The 22,544-nt window shown below is 47.4% G+C and overlaps 1 protein-coding gene across 3 annotated transcripts in view; it reads right to left on the reverse strand.

Moving 5' to 3' along the window:
- Positions 1–1,073: 1,073 nt before the first annotated feature.
- HEBP1 (heme binding protein 1) overlaps positions 1,074–22,544 on the reverse strand; it is a 38,811-nt gene continuing 17,340 nt past the window's right edge. The window contains exon 4 of one of the 3 annotated variants that reach the window (XM_067695744.1): positions 1,074–9,584. In XM_067695744.1, coding sequence (XP_067551845.1) covers positions 9,449–9,584 — 136 coding nt within the window. In that variant the 3' untranslated portion in view covers positions 1,074–9,448. Of the gene's footprint in view, positions 9,585–14,410; positions 15,007–20,834; positions 21,076–22,544 lie in introns of those variants that run through there. The other 2 variants (XM_067695743.1, XM_067695742.1) reach the window with 2 other exon arrangements.

Raw genomic sequence — 22,544 nt, forward strand, 5'->3', positions numbered from 1 at the left:
CATGATATATTTTAACATGTCAAACACATTCAAGGATTCCAAAAGACGTGGTGGTTTTAAAAGATGGCTGTAATTCATCAAGAGATGGGGTCGAATTCCCCTCCACTTGAAGCCCTGGCTGGCCTTAGTGATTCTCTTGTAACCAATAAAATGGGGTGGAGGTGATGATGTGCAGATTCTACCAAGGCTGGGTCAAAAATGCCTTGCAGCTTCAGTTTTGGTCCCTTGGAATGCTTGGTCTCTGGCTGCTTTCTCCTGAGACACAGTTGCTTTGTTCTTAGAATCCCAAGCCACACAAGAGACCACATGTAGGTTCTGTGGTCAACGGCACCAGCTGAGTCCAGCCTTCCAGCCATCGTGGCCAAAGCACCAGGCATGGGAATGGAAAAGCCAGTTGGGAAATGGATCCTCTTGTTCCAGCGGTTCAGTTAAACCTTCGCTGAACAGGATTTATGTACATGTCAAATGGAAGACTTACTTGCATTGCTATGAGTTTTCTACAAGTTAAAGTTTATTTCTATAGAGTTCTAAAATAGCCTAGTCGAAGCCAAAGGCACACATCTTTATAGGATCAGCTAATCTCAGAGGCACCAGCATTCCATCAAAAGGATGTTCATTCCAAAGTCTTTAAATTTTTCTTATAAAGAAGGTAATTCTAGCTGCTGTATGTTCCCAACATAATTGTAACACATAGAATGGAAGGTTATAAAGTTAGAGATATGCATTGTTTTTACATTTTGCTTTTCTCTCAAGGTCACAATCATTACTTTTTCGAGGAAAATATGAAGCTTGAAAGAAAAATGTTTGAATAAAAGATCCATTTGAGGGACTTCCCTGGGTGCAGTGGTTAAGACTCCGCACTCCCAATGCAGGGGGCCCAGGTTCGATCCCTGGCCAGGGAACTAGGTCGCACATGCATGTCGCAACTAAGAGTTCTAATGCCACAACTAAGGAGACTGAATGCCGCAACTAAGGCCCGGCACAACCAAATAAATAAATAAATATTTTTTAAAAAAGATCCATTTGCTTTTCAAAACTGTGAATCAATAATTGAATTAAACTTGAACAATGAAGAGAATAAATGATTGCATTTAATTCTTATACTGAAGAATGATAAAAAGACATTATGTTTATCATGTGGATTAAGATTAAAGAAAAATTTCCAGTGCTAACTAGAGAGTATTACTATATTACTAATCACAACAACCTATCTGGGTGCATTTTTAGAGTTTTCAATTTTGGTTGGATTTAAAAAGGGAAAGAACCAGGTCCAACAGTGTACCAGATGTACACACTGCTTTCTCCTCTGGTAGTCCATAGAATGAATTTACAAGCAGGTAAGCACATTTGTTCACTAAATAAAAATCATGTCTAAATTTTTGTTTCTGTGTTGTTATTTAAAGTTTTTATATTCTATATAAGTAAAATACTATGCAATGTTGTCTCTGCTGTGCTTTTTTAAATGACTTTTTATTATTTATTTATTTATTTTGGCCATGCTGCACAGCGTGTGGGATCTTAATTCCTCCACCAGGAATTGAACCCACGCCTCCTGCAGTGGAAGCACGGAGTCTCAACCACAGGACCACCAGGGAAGTCCCTAACAGACGTTTTAGAAAAAGCAGTTGTAGGGCTTCCCTGGTGGTGCAGTGGTTGAGAGCCCGCCTGCCGATGCAGGGGACACGTGTTCGTGCCCCGGTCCGGGAAGATCCCACATGCCGCGCAGCGGCTGGGTCCGTGAGCCATGGCCGCTGAGCCTGCACGTCCGGAGCCTGTGCTCCGCAACGGGAAAGGCCACAGCAGTGAGAGGCCCGCGTACCGCAAAAATAAAATAAAATAAAAGCAGTTTTAGGTTTACAGAAAAATGGAGTGTAAAATCCAGAGTTCCCATTCTCCCCCTTCCCCGCCTCCTACTCCAGTTTCCCCTGTTATTAACACCTTGAAATAGTATATGGTACGTTTGTTGCTATTGCTGAAGTAATATCGATACATTATTATTACCTGAAGTCTATTGTTTCTGACGTTTACATTTGTTCTTTGTGTTGTAAATTCTATGGATTTTGACAAATGTATCCATCATCACAGGATCATATGATCGTTTCACTGCTCGAAAAATCCCCTGTGCTCCACCTCTTCATCCCCCCTCTCTCCCCTACTCTGCTTTCACTTTACCATTGGTAGCAATGGGAAATACCTTTTCATAAAACATGTGTTACATGTGTGTGTGAGCGCTCGTTCTGGATTGAAAGGTAAAATGTATTTCTGATGCTGGGTTGGGATGAAAAAGAAGCTTGAAAAATACTAGTCTCATCCAATGAGCACTTGCTCACCCTCTGACTTGAGTTGGATGTTTGCTATGATCTTGGGCAAGTGTCTTGATCTCTTTAAGCTTAATAAATGTTTCCTCTTCCCTGTGGGTGTATTTACATAACGGAAAAACTGATTTTTGTGATCATTTGGTCTGGGCTGAGTTAAAGAGTTTTGAAAGCAACATGATGGTATAAACCACACCAAAAGTTAAGTAAGACTGCTTAGGCTAAGAGTACTACGAATTTTAAAGGACTTTTATACCTTGATTATCAGCGTGCAAAGTATTATGTTAAATTCGAATGTTAGGTCTTACACATTAAAGTAGCCCATTTATTTACTCCTAGAACCTCTCCCTAGAAATATGTTGTTGGCATTAACTCACTCATGGGCTTGTTCATTCTTCTAATGACTTTTTAAAAAATTTTATTTATTTATTTTTGGCTGCGTTGGGTCTTCGTTGCTGCACGCAGGCTTTTTCTAGTTGTGTTGAGCGGGGACTACTCTTCATTGTGGGCTCAGTAGTTGCAGCTCGTGGGCTCTAGAGTGCAGGCTCAGTAGTTGTGGCGCACAGGCTTAGTTGCTCCGTGGCATGTGGGATCTTCCCAGACCAGGGCTCGAACCCACGTCCTCTGCATTGGCAGGTGGAGCCTTAACCACTGCGCCACCAGGGAAGTCCTTTCTAATGACTTTTTATGAGCATCTATTTTGTGCCAGCCACCGTGCCTGTGCTTGAGCTATTGTTACCAAGTCCAAGCTCATACTGCTCGCCGCATGACAGGCCAATAAATTGAGAGACGAGATGTTGGGGCAAGTAATAGCGACTTTATCTGGAAACCAGCAGACCAAGAAGATGGCGGACAAGTGTCCCAAAGAACCATCTTCCCCGAGTTAGAATTCAGGCTTTATACAAAAGGGGTGGAGGTAAAGTCCTGGTGCCTGCCAGACTCTTCCTGCAGCCGTTCAGATGTGGGCCTGGTTAGTATGTTTCTTGCAAGCTAAACAAAGGTATCTTAGCTTAAAGTTCATTACCTGGGAGGCAGGGTTCCAAGAGATGGGCCATTTTATGTAATTTAAGCTTATAGGCAACATCCCTTTAGTGATTAACTTGTAATAGAACATAAAGTTTCTTCCCTATTACAATATCACATCACATGAGGCTTAGGGCCCATCACCTGTATTCAAGTTGCTTACAGACTGGGGGTGAGTAGAGGGTAAGCAGGTAATGAAAACAGCAAATATTCTGTGTGTACACCAGTGAGGGGGTCAGAGAAGACGTTTCAAGAGGGACAGATGTCTAAGCTGAGGGAAGCTATGTGAAATGAGGGGTAAGAGAGCTCCAGACAGAGGAAACAGCCCCCATCATGACCAACGTGAGCCATGGCGAGTAGGTGAGTGTGGAGGAAGCACCAATGGGTGAGAGAGAAGGAGACAGAGGGTCCCAGGCCTTGTATTTTAAGGAGTATAGATGCTATTCGGAGAGTAATTTTATGTATTGTGTTTAAGCTTTATATTGCATTGCATTTAATATATTTATTTATATATATATTTATTTACACATCATTGTGGAGCATCTCTATTTCTTTTGCCGACCTGTGGCTATAGTGATGAACAAAAGAGACATGTTTCTCGTGCTCAATGAGCTTACAGTTTGGTGGGAGAGCAGCCAATAAAACAGCAAAAAAAAAAAAAAAAGTATATGTATATATATATTTATATATAAATATTTACTGATTGTGGAAAGTACTATAAAAGATGCTGTGATGGGGAACTATGGACTGGGGTGCCTCTGTTAGGGTGGGTTGGGGGGGCCTCTCTGAGAAGCAGAGATCTGGAGGATGGGGAAGAACCAGCCATGCCCATGCAGAGTGGGAGAAAGAGCGTTCCAGGCAGAGGTCAAGATGGGCAGGAGCCTGGAGGTGCCAAAGAGCGTGGAAATTTGAGAAATTGCGAGAAGCCCATTGTCTGCATCACGGAGGGTTTAGCAAAGGAGGAGAGTGGAGATGGAAGTGGGCATCAGATGGTACAGGCACTTGCGACCCAGGGAATGGAGTCTGATGTCACAGGAAAACACTAAAGGGCATTAAGTAGGGAAGATGAATTGTACTGTGAAAAAAATCACTCTGGCTGCAGACTGTGTAACCTCATAAGAAACACGAGGCATTTGAGAATGGATCGGGGATCAGGATAGGAGGCAGGAGGCTGTCTCAAGAGTCCAGGTGAGCTGTGATGGCGGCTGTGAGTTTCCTAGGGTTGCGTGGGGGTGATAGAGCCAGTAAGATTCAAGAGACACTTTGGAAGTGGACTCTCTGTCTGGGTGGTGGTTGGGAGACGGAGAATGAAGGAAAACTGGGCTCCTGATACCCATAAACCTGTTCCACCAGCAGCCTTCCAGCGTTTATCGTAAACCCATCCTTCCAGTGGCTCAAATCAGAAGTCTTGGACTCATGTTGACTTTTCTCTTTCATGCCGCATGTATAGATCCTGTTGGTTCTATCTTGAAAATACATACAGACTCTGATCACTTCTCACCACTTTGATGTCACCAGCCGGGCCTGAGTCACTGCCATCTCTTGTCTGATGGCTGCAGTGGCCTCCTAACTGGCCGTCTGCTTCCACTTTTGTCTCCCAACTGCAACCCTGACCCTAGACCTCTTCCAGTGTATAATCAATACAGCAGCAAGTTGAGTTTGATTATGTCAGCCCTCTGCTTAAAATCTGGTAGCAGGCTTCTCTATTTTATAAGAGGAAAAGCCAGTCTTTTAAGTGGCCTTCAAGGGAGTTCTCTGGCAGGCCCGGTGGTCAGGATTCGGCGCTCTCATTGCCATGGGCCTGGGTTCAATCCCTGGTCTGGGAACAACTTTTTTGGCACGGTGCAGCCAAAAAAAAAAAAAAAAAAAAAAAAAAACAGAAGAAGAAGAAGTAGCCTTTTAAGGCCTTAAATGACCAGGCCCTTCTCATTACCTTTCTGACCTTAGCCTTTGCTTATGCCGTTTCAGCCTCTCTGACCTGTTCCATAATCACACAGGCTCGCCTTTCTTAGGGTCTTTGCACTGGCTGTTTCCTCTGCCTAGAATGTACTTCCTTCCCCCACAGGGCTGACTTCAAGGCTTTGTTCCCTACGAGGCCTCCCCTGACCACACCCGTCAAAGTTTCACACCACCATCTCCATCCTGTACTCTCTAACGCTGCCCAATTTCTTACCCCGCTCTACTTTTTTTTTTTTAATTTTTTAAATTTATTTTTATATTTATTTTTGGTTGTGCTGGGTCTTCGTTTCTGTGCGAGGGCTTTCTCTAGTTGCGGCAAGCGGGGGCCACTCTTCATCACGGTGCGCGGGCCTCTCACTATCGCGGCCTCTCGTTGCAAAGCACAGGCTCCAGACGCGCAGGCTCAGTAGCTGTGGCTCACGGGCCCAGTTGCTCCGCGGCATGCGGGATCTTCCCGGACCGGGGCACGAACCCATGTCCCCTGCATTAGCAGGCAGATTCTCAACCACTGCGCCACCAGGGAAGCCCCTCGCTCTGCTTTTTAATTTTCCACAGCCTTTATTGCTTTCTAAAATATAACGTAACAGAGAATTGTTCACTCTCTCTATTCCCTACCCTACAACGGCAAGGGTCTTTGTTTTGTTCACTGATAAATCTAATTGCCCAGAACAGTGCTTGGCCTATGGCAGGGGCTCGGGAAATACCTGTGAAATGAATGAATAATGAGAAGGAATTCAGAAGGTGTTTAGCCAGAGGGTGGAGCCAAATATCACAAACAATAAGCACAGGCTAAAGCAGGGCGAAGGGGGAGGACTTAGAGGCGGAGTCAGCAAAAGGCGTGCGCGCGTGAGCTCTCCCAGAGGCCCACTCCTGACCGGGCACGGCTGGAGGCACTGAGGCTGACTTCGTGCTGCAGGAGAGGGTCCCCACTCCTCCACACCCGCCCCTCCATCTCCTGGAAGAGACGCTGGGAGGCCAAGACATCAAGGTGAAATGGGGGCTTTCCCGGGGAGGAGGGCGGGGAATGGCCCTGTTGGCAGGAGGAATGTTCTTACCTCAGATGATAGCTGCGTGGGGAGGGGAAACTGCCTGAGGACCGTCCAGGAAATAAGGAAGATTTGTCTCTTAGGATGAGTTCCTGTTTTTGTTTTTTTGCGGTACGCGGGCCTCTCACCGTTGCGGCCTCTCCCGTTGTGGAGCACAAGCTCCGGACGCGCAGGCTCAGCGGCCATGGCTCACGGGCCTAGCCGCTACGCGGCATGTGGGATCTTCCCGGACCGGGGCACGAACCCGTGTGCCCTGCATTGGCTGGCAGACCCTCAACCACTGCGCCACCAGGGAAGCCCCGGTTTTTTTTATTTTTATTTTTTTACTTATTTTTTTTGGCTGTGTTGAGTCTTCGTTGCTGCGCGTGGGCTTTTCTCTAGTTGCAGCGAGCGGGGGCTACTCTTCGTTGCGGTGCTCGGGCTTCTCATTGCGGTGGCTTCTCTTGTTGTGGAGAACGGGCTCTAGGTGCGTGGGCTTCAGTAGTTGTGGCACGTGGGCTCAGTAGTTGTGGCTCGTGGGCTCTAGAGCACGGGCTCAGTAGTTGTGGCGCATGGGCTTAGTTGCTCCGTGGCATGTGAGATCTTCCTGGACCAGGGCTCGAACCCATGTCCCCTGCATTGGCAGGCGGATTCTTAACCACTGTGCCACCAGGGAAGCCCTGATTTCTGGTTTTTTGACTTGAGCAAGTTCATGAATGGTGGTGCTATTTAGAGAGTTGAGGAAGATGGAGGGAGGAAAAGGTTTGGGGGGATGGAAGAGTCTGAACCGAGACTTTCTGTTCTGGGCATGTTGAGTCTGAGAAATCTGTAAATTACTTGTGTGGATACATCAAGCAGTTTGTTGGATCTGTGCGTCTGGAGCTTATAGATTTATTTCTGCCTTTCTGTACTTTTTTTATGTCCAACTTCCTGTTGGCATCGTAGATATACACCAAGCTGGGTAGCACACAGGTGGACCGCCTATCCCTCTCCATCCTCATTTCCCAGCTTGCTTTCAGCAGTTGCAAGAATTGGGAAATACAATCATTCATGTATCCATCCCACAATCATACACTGAGCTTTCACTGGGAGCTGAGAGAACAAAAATGAATACTACTAAGTATCAGCTCTCAGGAAAATCACATTGAGTTGGTGAGACTTGCTGACAAATACTTGAGATTTATGTACTCTGAGATGTGCGTAACTTAAAGAATAAATTAATACTTCCACCTCCTGCCAGAAAGAGACCCTCAAAAGAGAATGGATCTTAGCGGTGCCTTATGAGACCTTACAAGTGGTTATTTCAAAGTTTTTATGCTTTTTGTCACAAAACATGCAGGACAAAACTTGAGGGACAGTTCAGAGTATGTCTGAGCAATGAACCCATTTCTTATTTCTGCATGCCTGAGGGTCACATTTTGAAAGGAGATGGGATGCATTTAAAAAATCAAGTCAGGAAAAGAGATGGGCTGGAAATGAACGCTTGGGAGTCACCGGGACATGGATGGTCAGAGAACCAGTGGGTGTGATCTGCATCGTCACAGATGGGCTCATCTTGGGAGAGTGTGCAGAGTGATGTGATGCGGTAATAAGAGGACAGAGTATGTCATCCTCCCTTCCCCCACCTTGGAGAACGCCAACATTTAAGGGCTGGGCGGGAGACAGAAGCCAATGAGGGAAGTAAGGAAGTGGTCAGAGGTGGGTGCACTTGGAGATTGACAGGTTACAGGTGCCAAAGGAGGAACTCAAGGGGGAAGGAGAGGTGTCAGTGTCAGCTGGTACAGAGGAGCATTCAACCCAGTGGGGACCAAAATGTGCCTGCTGGACTTTGTGGATGCAGATCAGTTTCAGAGGAAGTACCTGTCTATGAATGGAGCGAAGGAGAAGAACATTCTGTGCGTGGAGTGACTTGTTAGGCAATTTGTGGGGGAAATGAGAGCCCTGACATGGTGCCTGGAAAGCCAGATGGGACTGAGGCAGGGTTTTCGTCTGTTCACATTGGAGCGTGTGAGTGAGCATGATTATGTGGTAGGAGGAAAGCGCCACGGAAGAGGGAGAGACTGAAGTCATAAGGACAGAGTAAAACAGACGGGAATTCCGAGGGAAGGGAGAGACCTGGCTCCCAGCGCAAGTGACAGGATTCGCCTTGGCTGGCAGGTGGGACATCTCATCCTCGAGAGAGAGGCAAGGAGGCAAGGAAGGCGTACTCCACTGGGTACCAAGCTGCTTCTCCTAAGAATGAAACCGACTCCCCAAACCCTCCTTCCTCCACGGAGCCCTTGCAGATGCGTCCGAGTGCTGAAGGATCCTCCGGATTCTTAGAGTGGCTGAGGCTCTGCTGGGCTCTGCCTCTGGTTTAGGAGACCCCGTTCCTTTGTGGGTCTGCTCACACGGCAAATACCCTGCGTGAGTGCACAGCGTGGCAGCTCGGAGGAAGGACTCTGGGAGTGGAGACAACATGATTACATACACGCATTATATGTTCAGAGGCACATATGCCGTGGGGTGGGGGGAGAGGGAATTGGATGAAGGTGGTCAAAAGGTAGAAACTTCCAGTTATAAGTAAGTCCTGGGGATGTCATGCACAGCAGGATAAATATAATTCTCACTGATGTCTGTCACACAGGAGAGTTGTTAAGAGAGTAAACCTGAAGTTTTCTCATCACAAGGAAAAAATATATTTTTTTATTTCTTCAACGTTGGTTCTTTTTTTTTTTGGCCGTGCCACACGGCTTGTGGGATGTTCCCCGACCAGGGATTGAACCTGGGCCCCGGAGGTGAAAGCCCAGAGTCCTAACCACTAGTCCACCAGGGAGCTCCCATTTAATGTTGTTTCTATATAAGATGATGGATGTTCGCTAAACTTATTGTAATAATCATTTCATGATGTATGGAAGTCATTATGCTGTACACTTTAAAGTTCTACAGTGCTGTATATTAATTATATCTCACTGAAACCTGAAGAAAAAAGAGTCCATATTTTGTAGACATTATTTAAGGTGGGACAATGGTCCTGTGTTAGTACACCAGAACTTCTTTTAGCTCACTTTTTTTTTTTTTCGGTACGCGGGGCTCTCACTGCTGTGGCCTCTCCCGTTGCAGAGAACAGGCTCCGGACACGCAGGCTCAGCGGCCATGGCTCACGGGCCCAGCCGCTCCGCGGCATGTGGGATCTCCCCGGACCAGGGCACGAACCCGTGTCCCCTGCGTCGACAGGCGGACTCTCAACCACTGCGCCACCAGGGAAGTCCTCACTTTTAATCTATAGAGGGAGAGAAGACAGACAGGGCTGCTGCTGTGACAGGGAGCAAATAGGTTGCTGCTGGGTCTCTGTGCTGTTTCTGGAGTTGTAAGTTCTTGGAGTTTGTTTAGCTACATTCCAGGCAGCGGCACATGCCCTAGGGACATAGGGATTCTATCACTGCCCCTGCGGCTGAGCCTCAGAATAAATGATACAGGGGAGAGGGAGCACCCACCCCCTACACTCACTTGTAGAGTCGCATTCTGCCTCATTTCCTGTCTTGCCAGACAAGGAAAACAGACATTGAACTGAGTGTTTAGTAGTGTTTGCTCTTGGAGTTAAACTGCCTGTGTTCCAGTTCTGGCTCAGTTGGGTACCATCTGTGTAGCCTGGAGCGTGTTAATGAACCTCTCTGAGCTGCTCCAGCTCATCTGTAAATGGGGAGAGATGACAGTGCCTGTGGCTGCCTCATAGGACTGTGGTGTCTAGTAAATAAGGTAACTCTTGGAATGAGTTTGCACAGTGAATGCGTAATAAATGTGAGCTATCAATAACTCTTATTTTTAAAAATTCAAATGGATCTACATTAAGAAGACTGAGCGTCTACTGTACACATAGCCTTATGCTAGGGGGTACGTGGGGACTCTAAATCGCTAGGAAGAGGGGTGTAAATGGAGGGATCGGGGAAGAATTCAGAGACTCTTGAGCTGGGACTCGAGGGATGGGTAGAGGATGGATAGGGAGACGTGGGGGGGGGATTCTAGGTGTGGGAACAGAGCGAGTAAAGGCGAGTCAAGTGGGGGACAGTGCAGGGGAACCAGCATTTATTCTCATTCTGCTGGAGGGTAAGGAACCCAAGAGAGAGGAAGAGGCATGGTATGAGAAGCGGCTGTGTGGGGCAGCTCATAAACTGACTTTTTAATGAGGGTCTGATTAATTCATTGCCAGGGAAAAGGTAATTCAAGTTCTACCTGATGCTCGATCACGCGATAGCTCTACACAGCCCACGCCAACTCCTGCCACACCTTCAGTCGACTCTGGCCATTTTCACCTTACATGGATTGGTTCTTTTTTCTTTTTAAGATATTTTTGATGTGGACCATTTTTAAAGTCTTTACTGAATTTGTTACAATACTGCTTCTGTTTTATGTTTTGGTTTTCTGGCCACGAGGCAGGTGGGATCTTAGCTTCCCGATCAGGGATCGAACCCGCACCCCCTACATTGGAAGGTGAAGTCTTAACCACTGGACCACCAGGAAAGTCCCCATGGATTGGTTCTTTTTTTTTTTTTTTTTTTTTTGCGGTACTCGGGCCTCTCACTGTTGTGGCCTCTCCCGTTGCGGAGCACAGGCTCCGGACGCGCAGGCTCAGCGGCCATGGCTCACGGGCCTAGCCGTTCCGCGGCATCTGGGATCTTCCCGGACCGGGGCACGAACCCGTGTCCCCTGCATCGGCAGGCGGACTCCCATCCACTGTACCACCAGGGAAGTCCCCGTGGATTGGTTCTTGCTTCTGCATTTGTAGATACTGCTTGAGACTATCCCCTAATTCCTAGAGAATGCTGGTTGTTATAGAAACCAAATACTTTAAAGGAAAAACCTAGAGTTTGTCAAGGATATAAATTCAAAGGCAAAACCCATGGCACTCGACCAAATCAATACCCATCCGCGTGGCATGCTATGAAGCTCTAATTACTGTGCTCAAGATCAATGTAACATTACTCAAGAGTGGAGAAGCCAAATGTAAATGAAGGAGGTCTTCCTTAAACAGGTGATGACCAACTCCCTGAGCTCAGCTAAGAGTCCCACGGTATTTATACACAATCACCTGACGGCCTGTAAGCGCTCACGTAAGCAGGAAAGTGTAGAATTGTGGTGTGGTACATGCAGGACAAAATTTATGAGGTGGTGCTCACAGAACATACAAGGGACATTTAAAAATTTTTTTAAATTTTATCAACATTTTAAAAATTGAAGTATAGTTGATTTACAGTGTTGTGTTAATTTCTGCTGTACAGCAAAGTGATTCAGTTATACATATATGTATTCTTTTTTTAATATTCTTTTCCATTATAGTTTATCATAGGATATTGAATATAGTTCCCTGTGCTATACAGTAGGACCTTGTTTATCCATCCTATATATAATCGCTTACATCTGCTAACTCCAGCCTCCCACTCCATTCCCTCCCCCAAACCCTGTCCCCCTTGGCAACCACCAGTCTGTTCTCCATGTCAGTGATTGTGTTTCCGTTTTGTAGAAAGGTTCATTTGTGTCATATTTTAGATTCCACGTATAAGTGATATCATATGACATTTGCTTTTCTCTTTCTGACTTACTTCACTTAGTATGATAATCTCTAGTCGCATCCATGTTGCTGCAAATGGCATTATTTCGTTCTTTTTTACGGCTGAGTAGTATTCCATTGTATACACGTACACAATGAGTTGCATACAAGAATACTAATGGCACAGGAAGATGGTCTGTGGCGGAAGGCAGAGCATCCTTATACGTGCAGCTCCAGGGAGGCTGCCGCCTTGAGGCTGTGATTCCGAGCATTACACCTAGAGCACAATTTGAATATTTGCTAATATCTCTACTGTTTACTGTTTTCAAACTTAATTATACAACAATCTAAAATACCGGCCATATGTTCTACTCCTCTAGGGAGAGGAGGAGAGGGATGGGGCCAGAGGGTCTTTTCATTGACCTCTATTTTAGGAAAGATACAGACAAGAAAGTGGGTTGGAGTTGGGAAAAAAGATTGCTTTAGGGACTTCCCTGGCGGTCCAGCGGTTGAGACTTTGCCTTCCAACGCAGGGGGTGTGGGTTCAATCCCTTGTCAGGGAGCTAAGATCCCACATACCTTGGGGCCAAAACACCAAAGCATAAAACAGAAGCAGTATTGTAACAAATTCATAAAAAGACTTTGAAAATGGTCCACATCAAAAAAAAAAATCTTTAAAAAAAAATAGATTGCTTCATTAGTCCATAGATCGGCAACTAGCAACCCTGGTCTCTGTTGTTCTATTTTTCATTATTTAATCCAGAATGAGGATAAACAACTTATTTCCTTGGCTCCTGTCTCTCTCTTTTCTTAATTCACTGTTTCATGCCATGCCATCAGTCACCTGTGTCCTCACTGTGGGGCAGGAGCCTGAAAGCCCTCCCTTTTCCACCCGATGATGCTCCACTGTTTGGGGTTTTTAGGGATAGACGAGAGCGAAGGAGCAGGAGACACTGGAAGAGAGGCAGCAAAGTGCTCCCGAGCCATTTGCATGGGCTCAGAAGTGAAAATGCAGAATTAAAACCTTTAAGATCCTCTGCAACCTGGCTTCAACCCATCTCTCCAGCTGTCTCTCACTTCTCACCTTCCCTAACTCTTGATTCCAGATGTACACACCTAGTCATCATCCCTTTGCAGAAAACCCTGGAGATTAGCTACCCCAAAGCCATTCTGAAAATCATTCTCCTCTGCTGCTCCCCACCATAGAGGCTGGAAAGCCAAACACACACACTTTCCCCATCTCCGTGGCAGGTATGGGTGGCTCCAAGTGTCAGTTCTGGTCCATTAGATGTAGGTGGAAATCTGCTAGGGCAACTTCTGGGAAAGCTTTTGTTTCCTCATAAAACGGGACAGATGCAGCTAATACAGCCTTTCCTTCTCTCCCCTTTTCCAACCCGGAACATGGATGAGATGGCAGGAGCTTGCAGCCATCTTGTAATCATGAGGGAAAGAGCAAGGCGAGTACAGAGACTTAAGCACTGAGCCACTGACCTATCTCTAGATGTCCTGCTCCATGAGAAAATAGAATTTTATTAGCTTAAGCTACTGCTGGTTTAGTCTTCTGTTACTTACAGCTTAATTCATTCTTAAACGATGGATGACCCTGAACTGAGTGCTGGGGATATAATGGAGAACAAAGCAGGTGCGGACCTCTTTCCTATCAAACATATTATCAAGTGTGAGAGATGGAAAAAAAGGAAATGAGTAAGTCCAAACATTACAAATGTTGGGACTCTCAGCTCCTCATGTGCATGGGGGTCATGACAGCATCTCCTTCATAAAGTGTGCATGGAAGGCACCCAGCATGGCCTCTGACAGCAGTCAAGGCCGGTAGCCACTGTGATTTCCCAATGATCTTCAGAAAGGGGGAAGCCCATCCCCTAGAAGAGACCACTGTTTTGAAAGGCGGCCTGGAAAGGTGAAGACATAGCTCTCATTCCTCTTTAGCAAACCCCATGGCGAGCTGTTGACAGGGCTGGCCCTGTGCACCCTGGGAGGATGGCGCGCCCTCCCGGTGCTGTGGCCCACTGGCTCTCATCCTCACTGGCTCCCCCAGGCACTTGGGTCCAGCTTAGCTACTTTCCCCACCGCCCCTCACAGCCTCGAGTCCCCTTTCCTTCTCTTCTGGCCAAGATGCACATTGATTCTTTCACTTCTATCCTCTTCAGTTAATGAAACTGGACCCCAGCTTTTCTGACCTCATCTCATCATCCTGCATAAACCCTCTGGGCAGGTCTTCCCGTCTCCACGGTTATGCATCTGGGGTAGTGAGTTTTCTTCTTGGTCTATCTTTGTGGTCCCTGGAACCCTTTGTGGCCCACAGCTGCAAACAGTTTCCTCAGCTTCAGAGCGTGGAATCGCTGTGACACGGTCACGGTAAGTGTCTGTGGTTTAGAGACGATCAAGCATGTGGTACGTGTCCTCCTTCCCTGGGATCTTTGGGCTTCTATTCTGAAGGACTTTGGAACTGTAAACACAGGATTCCTGCGACAGTAAACACCATCAGTAGTATCTATACACCTGTGGAATCTTGGAAAATAACTACACTTAGGATTCGTCTCAGCTGTTTAAGTCAAAGATCTTTATTTCCAGTTTCTTTTTAAAGAAAGCTCTTAGAATCAGAGATGAAAGATCACGCGTAAATCACACTTCTTCCTCAATAACAAAAATACGGTTTCAATAATTTTTAAAAATCAGTTTTTAGGGATCCAGAGAGCTGGGAAAATGCTGCTGGGTTTTTCTGGTCTACCACGGAATTTTCTAAGTCATTTAGAAGGACGCATATGTATCGTGGGTGCCTTATTTCTCTCCACGAGAACAAGAGCCTCAGGATCTGGAACGTGCTTATTTCAGGAAATTGGCAGTGACTGATTGGCTCTGAAGGAAAGTCGGCCCTGCTGGAGCTGCACAGGGAACTTCATTTCCTCCTGGAGGAAGTGGGCACAGACGCAAGCATCCAGGGAGCTCTAGTTCAGCCAATTATTCATTGCTCTTCACCAGCCAGACCTCGTTGCGACGTCCGTAGGGCTTCATGGGAGGGTCATACCCAGTGCAGAAGTAGAAGTCACTCCGGCAGGTGGCTGTACCCTCCAGGGTGGTGCGCAGCTCGGCGGCATGAGCTACGTAGTCAGTTGCCTTGGCATAACCGCCAAACTGCCTGAGGACACAAAGCAAGTCACTGGGTCAGAAAGGACAGGGTCTCAGAGAGATGGGGGGACGTCAAAAGAGTCACTCACTACTCTTATTACGACAAGCATGCTCCAGTTGTTAAGACTTCAGATCTGCCCCTTCCTACAGGGGTGGAACGAATCTCACCGAGCGTGAGCCTCGTTTGTAAAACAGGGATATGTTTCCTTTTTCTTCCAATCGGTTATGAGCATTAACTACAATCACGGATGTAAAAAACTCTAACGCAGGGCCTGAACCACACAACATTCGGCCCTCTGCATCGGGGGGTTCTGTACCCGCAGATTCAACCAACTGCAGATTGAAAATATTTGGGGGAGAAAAAAACGTTCCAGAAAGTTCCAAAAAGCCAAACTTTAAATTTGCCACGTGCCATCAACTATTTACATAGCATTTACAGTAATAGGTATTATAAGTCATCTAGAGATGGTTTAAAGTAGGTGGAAGGACGTATGTAGATTATATGCGAATACGACACCACTTTAGATAAGGGACTCCGGCAGCCTTGGATTTTGGTATCTGTGAGGGTCCTGGAACCAGTCTGGAACCAGTACTGTAGTCGGTACTATAGGCGAGCTTCCCTTCCCTTTCTGAAATTTCCTGAAGAGATGGGAGGCTGACTTTTCCCAAAGCCATGTCTTTACCCTTTTCTCTAGCTTCCTCTGCTGCCCCAGTCGCCTCTTTTCCCTGCCTCTCTGTCGCCAGTTGTCGGGGAGGAGAACCAAGGAAGTTAGGGTGGAGCTGGAGCTCATGTTTCTCCCACTGCAGAGCAATTCTAAGGACAAGTAGCAGCTTTGTTAAAAAACAGAGCTACCTTGTGACCACCTAGAGGGGTGGGGTAGGGAGGGTGGGAGGAGATATGGGGATATATGTATATGTATAGGTGATTCACTTTGTTATACAGCAGAAACTAACACACCATTGTAAAGCAATTATACTTCAATAAAGATGTTAAAAAACAAACAAACAAACAAGAGAAAACAGAGCTACCAAAGGCAGGACCCCTATGCAAGCTTTAAGCATGCCTGCCCCAAATAAGGAAATCACTTCAGGGCTTCCCTGGTGGCGCAGTGTTGAGAGTCCGCCTGCCGATGCAGGGGACATGGGTTCGAGCCCTGGTCCAGCGGCTGGGCCCGTGAGCCGTGGCCGCTGAGCCTGCGCGTCTGAAGCCTGTGCTCCGCAACGGGAGAGGCCACAGCAGTGAGAGGCCTGCGTACCGCAAAAGAGAAATCACTTCTAATAGATCCTTTCTGCTCAAATCAGGAAAGCCTTCTTTTTCTAGTAAGTAAAGATGATTTTTCCAAATCAGGCTTTTCTCTTGATGGCAGAAGGTGGAGATAGAGAAGCAATAAAGTTTGTCTTTTCACGACGGTTATTCTCTCCTTACGTCACCTGCCTTCGCTCCAAAATTCGTCCTGTGACCTACCCTAAATACACCACTCTAAATCTGGGGCTGCATTACAATCTTTACTAGTGTCAAACACATCCCCATTTCTAACGAGCTTGATGACTCAAAGGTCTGAATCTGTACCCAGCCAAGATTGGCCAAATGCATTATTTTGGGTGGGGTTCTCTGACTCACGCTTTGCTCTTTTATAACTCGCTAAGCATTCAGCACATTGATTACAGGGTTACTGCTTTGAAAATACCCAGGATTTCATCTCTAAGGAGTTGGTTGTTCTAATGTCTAGACAATAGCTACAGCACATGGACAGGGCTGAGACCAATTTGGGAGACAGGAGGCTTGGTCCTTCAAGTCTACTGAAGAAAGATTATAAGGCAGATGGAGAAAGGTGAGTTCTAGCTTCATTGAGGCTCAAATGAGATAAAACTGGATTAGGAGGCAGAGGATGAATATTAAGGAAGGATTGTTCTGACAATAAAAGCCTGTAAGACACTGGGCTTATTTTTGAAGAATGTCTATAGATTGAGGACCGCGGGTCTGAAACGAATCAGATGCTGGATGGGGGTGGGGTGATCAGGTGTTAAATGCCTCTGCAGTCCCCTCTCACGCTGTGATACTAAGCTGTTTTCTGTGTAAATCGATGATGTTGGCTCTTTAAACTACTGGTTTCTACAAACATCTAAAGGAGTGGTCCTCAAATACCTTCATTCATCAGTTGAGAGGCAAAATGGCTAGTTGTGTGCTCACATCCTACCTCTGCCACCGTCTAGCTCATGGTCTTGGGCAAATGCTTGCATTTCTCTAACCTTCAGGTCCTTCATCTGTTCAGTAGGAATGAGGCCATCAATTTCAGAAGGCTGTTGTAAAGATCAAAAAACAGAAAACGACGCAAACTCCTTACTCAGCCTCCTGCCCATCACGTGGGAAACGCACAGCAAACAGTAGCTATTGTTGTTACTCTGCAGTTTGCTCAGAACAGTCTCCAGTTCCCTGATGCCCGAGGTGAGAGACATAATGGTGATGTAAAGTAACTAGCAAGAGAGCTTAATGATGAAGAACTGGCTCAATTAACAACCTCATCTTCTCATTTTCTCTAAAAATGCTTTCAATCTTGTAACCCCACTCCCCTTCCCCATTCCTCCTTTCCCCTCCCTTCTTTCTTTCCTCCCTCCCTCCCTTCCTCCCTTCCTTCCTTCTTTCCTCCCTCCCTCCCTTTCTTCCTTCTTTCCTCCCTTCCTCCCTCCCTCCCTTCTTTCTTTCCTCCCTCCCTTCCTTCCTTCTTTCCTCCCTCCGTCCTTTCCTATCCTTTTCTTTCTTCAGAACTTCTCACCTTCTAACATACTATCTAAAAGTTATTCATTGTTTATGGTCTGAGGCCCCTGGTAGAATACAGGCCCCACGAGGGCAGGGATCTTTGTCACTCTTTGGCCACTGGTGTATTCTGAGCACCTAACACACATATTAGACCTCTTGGCTAAATGAACCGTCTGGGAGAAATGATGGAAGTCGCTGTCTTCAGGTTGATAGGCCTACAGATGAGGGCAAAGTCTGTTGGCCTCCATCTTCACTCACTCATAGAATAAAATCTGAAGCACCTACTAAGGGCACAGTGGTGGGGATTCAAACAAAGTGGATGGACTGGGGCCGTGTTGGAAAGGGCCTTGAAGGGCACGCTAAGGACTCTGAGCCTGACCTTAGATGCAAAGATGGACTCGGGAAGGGGTTTTAAAGTTAAGGGACTGCCGTGATCGGACTGTATTTTGGAGAGACCCCTCTGGGGTGGGGGGGTGGAGAGATGAGGGGAAGGGGGTCACCGGAGGCCAGGAACAGCTGACAGAGAGGTGACGAAGGCCTGGACAAAGGCAAATGTGGGAGGTGAGCGTGGGGCGGGGAGAGGCCAGGGCGGGGGTGGGGTGGAGGGAGTCAAGGATTCTCCAGGGCTTCCAGTTAAGTTTCTGAATGGAAACTGACACCACCAACCAGAAGAGGGAATCGGGGCGGGTGGGTTTTTCATCTGGTTTGGGGCATATTGCTGTGAAGGTGCCTCAATGAAACGAATTTGTGCAACAATTATTGAGCCCCTAAGTGTGTGCTGGGCACTGTGAAATCTCCCTAGACTTGGGCAGGAACTGGAGTCAGAGATACGACCGGGGAAGGAGACGGGTCTAGCGACAGAAACTTGGGCGTCACCTGTGAGTAGGTGCTGGCTCTGGTCAGAGCGAAGAGGGCGATGGGGCCCAGGTGGTAAGCGTACAGAAAGTCAGCAGGCTGTTCTCAGAGATCCTAGTCCCCCGCTGCTGGGAGGAGGATGAAGACTCAGCAAAGGCCGCTGAGAAGGACCCACCTGAGTCCAAGGAGACCCGGCAGAGAGTGATGCGGAGAACGTCATTGTTCAGGGATTCTTAAATCCATTACCAGAAAAAAGAAAAAAAAACCCTTGACTTTTTCTATTTTTTCCCAGGCTGACTAAGATGCTTATAACGAGGATGAAAATTTCCCTATTGCTTCATCAAGGAAGCATTCTACTGGGAAACGAGCAAAGCTAGATGAGCTGCGGAACAGATCCACATGTGCTCCCCGCTGCCAGTCTAACCAGCTGACCCGAACCCCCATCACAGAACCGCACAAACGAGCCAGAAAGCCAAACCCTCCCAGGCGCAGAGCCCTAAGATGTGAAGGAGGCCCGGCTCCGGCTGCCTCGTTCCCCAGGGCTCAGCTTCCACGCAGCACTCAGAGGATAACCAACGCTGCACCCCCAGCTCTCCAAGTCCACGGGCACATCTGAGTGTGAGTTAAGGAATGCTTGTAAAGCGCTCTGAGCTTCTCAAAGGAAAGAAACAGGAAGTCTATACATCATTTCTGCGAGCCTGTTAACCAGTGTCCAAGTCTCCCTCTTCAAAGCCGCTCACCACCAGGGCTGTGTAGTCAGAGCTCAGTATTCCCAAGAATTTGGTTACCATGGGAACCAAGGAAGGACACACATTCCCTGGATTCCAGAAATACAAAAGGAACTGTCTGTCATGAAGAACCTAGGGGTAAGACAGGAATAAAGACACAGACCTACTAGAGAATGGACTTGAGGATATGGGAAGGGGGAAGGGTAAGCTGGGACAAAGTGAGAGAGTGGCATGGACATATATACACTACCAAACGTAAAATAGATAGCTAGTGGGAAGCAGCCGCATAGCACAGGGAGATCAGCTCGGTGCTTTGTGACCACCTAGAGGGGTGAGATAGGGAGGGTGGGAGGGAGACGCAAGAGGAAGGAGATATGGGAACATATGTGTATGTATAACTGATTCACTTTGTTATAAAGCAGAAACTAACACACCATTGTAAAGCAATTATACTCCAATAAAGATGAAAAAAAAAGGAACTGTCTAAACAGGTCTGGAAGAGTTGGGGTGTGGGGGGGATGATGCAGGTGTCATTGAGGCGGGTGAACAGACGGAGACTTTGGTCCCAGGTCCGAAAAATCAGAACGTGTTATCTTTCAGGGAGTGCTTGGAGCAGGCAGGCAGCGAGGAAGAGGAGAGATGGAATGGCTCTGAGCCTGACCATCCGACGTGGCCTAGAACTTTCACAGTCAACAGGTCAGCACGGATCTGTGGAGAGTCTGCCACGCACATAGCCCTGTGCTAAGCAGGAGAAGCGTAAGCCGAAGAGCTGATAATTCCACATCAACAGGAAAGAAGCTTAACACCGTGTGGCATTTCATTCAGTCAGATTGAACCAGGCTTATCGAGGTGAGCATCGCTCAAGCGGGAAGCACACGCTCTCGAGAGCACAGAGCCATAAAGACGACGGGGAACTTTCTACCCAGGCGAGGTCTCACTGTAGTGGCCAGGACAGAGACACACACAAAGATTAGGCAGGGCAGGAGAAAACACCAGAACGGAGGTACACACAGAACGCTCTGGGGGCAGGGACGGATTGGTTCTGACTTAGAACATGAAGGGAGGATGCTACGGACGTGATATCAAGCTGCTATCTATCTCTTGAGCGTCTCTTCTGATGGCGGCAATGAACAACATGACAAAAATTCCTGCCCTCACAGAGCTTGCAATGAGCAGAGGTTGGGGAAGGGCTGAGAGGAGCTGGGCGAGTGAGTGAAGGTCTGGGAGTGGATATTGTATGTGTGTGTGTTTGAGGCGGGGCTTGGGAGGTGTGGGTGGGATGCTCTGAGGCTAGGCGGACCCCTGGAGTGGGGCTGTGTTGTGGAGGACAGTACACGCCACAACAAGGCATTTTACTAGGCTTCACTGCCCGGCCAAACATTTGGGGACCCAACCCAAAGTCCACCCATCCCCCTTCGTATTTTATTACTAGCTTGGCCTTGGTCCCAAACCTCGGATGTGCCTCGGGCAGAGCCCAACAGCAGGGGGCAGTAGTGCGATCGGTCCTGGCGATCAGGGCTGGCGGAGACAAAAGGACCTCTCAGCAGAGGCAGAGCTGGAGGGACGAGAAACGCTAAGGAGGCCTCGGCAACGGTTCAGGCAAGAGGTGATGAGGGCCGTGGCCGTGCGGATCGAGGGGAAGGCACAGCCAGGAGGTGACCAGGACTCAGCCAACACTGACGCTGAAGATGAAGGAGTCAGGATGGATGTGAACGGGATGCGTAGGATGGAGGGGCCTCTGGGAAGACAGAACACTGGGGGTCAGATGTGGGAAGGAATGTGAGTTCCATTCGGACATGCTGATTTGGGGGCCGCCCGAGGAGGTTTACGCGGCGATGCTGCCCAGGGAGCTTGTGATAAAAGGCAGCAGCACTACCGTGTTGATCTGCGTTCACCCACCTGGAAATAGTGACTGAAGCCCCTTCCAAGTACTAGACTAAAGGGACAACTGAGCAGCTGTGGGGGGAGTGAACGGTGATGGATTAGGTTTTAGTTACAGAATCTTATCACTGGCGGGGCGCTCAGAGGGGAAGGGGCTTAAATAGCAGAGGTATGCAATAAACGTTTGTCAAATGCAGCCAAACTTGCCACTTGGGACAAACGTTGCGTGCATAATTGTCGCACATCCGTTCAGATGGTATCTGAATTCCTCCAGGGCTAGGGCTTCAGCGCCTCATCATCTGTCCATTTTACTCTGAGACAGATTATGCCAGAAGGTATGTATACATGTATTTACTTATTTATTTTTTTCTACTTTTTGTTTTGGTTGTGCCGCATGGCATGTGGGATCTTAGTTCCCCGACCAGGGATCAAACCTGAGCCCCCTGCATGGGAAGTGTGGAGTCTTAACCACTGGACTGCCAGGGAAGTCCCGAATGTATTTATTTATTTATTTATTTACTTATTTTAATTTTTTTTTAGATGTTGGGGGTAGGAGTTTATTAATTAATTAATTTTTGCTGTGTTGGGTCTTCGTTTCTGTGCGAGGGCTTTCTCTAGTTGTGGCAAGCAGGGACCACTCTTCATCGCGGTGCGCGGGCCTCTCACTATCGCGGCCTCTCTTGTTGCGGAGCACGGGCTCCAGATGCGCAGGCTCAGTAGTTGTGGCTCACGGGCCTAGTTGCTCCGCGGCATGTGGGATCCTCCCAGACCAGGGCTCGAACCCGTGTCCCCTGCATTAGCAGGCAGATTCTCAACCACTGCGCCACCAGGGAAGCCCCCGAATGTATTTATTTTTGAGTAGAAATAGGCTTCCCTATAATTTCAGTTCAGATACCACTTCTTATCTCTGGAACGACGCTGTCCTGAAATATCTCGAGGCATTTGCTTTTTGTCTGTTTTCTCCACTATAATGTTTCTCCCACCTCAAGGGGCAGACGTTTTGCTCGTTCCCTGCTATATTTCCAGCACCTAAAACACTTCCTGGCACAGAGTAAGTGAATGATGAAGATGTGATTTTTTTTGAATGAATGAATGCGTAAGTGGCCTCGCCTTTGTCTTCACAGTGAGTCTGAGGAATGGTAAGACGTTTAAGGGAGCTGGAGGGAGGTCAGGCAGGAGAGTTACTGATGGAAGGGTGGCAGCTGCAGCTGAAGCTATCGGGAGGGGCCGAGATCTTGAGGGAGGAGAGCAGGAGGCAAGGTCCAAGACTTTCATTCATTTACTTATTCACCAACTTTTCTGTTTTTAATTAAAAAAATTTTTTTA

The sequence above is a fragment of the Pseudorca crassidens genome, chromosome 11 (assembly GCF_039906515.1).
Source record: "Pseudorca crassidens isolate mPseCra1 chromosome 11, mPseCra1.hap1, whole genome shotgun sequence".
Lineage (NCBI taxonomy): Eukaryota > Metazoa > Chordata > Mammalia > Artiodactyla > Delphinidae > Pseudorca > Pseudorca crassidens.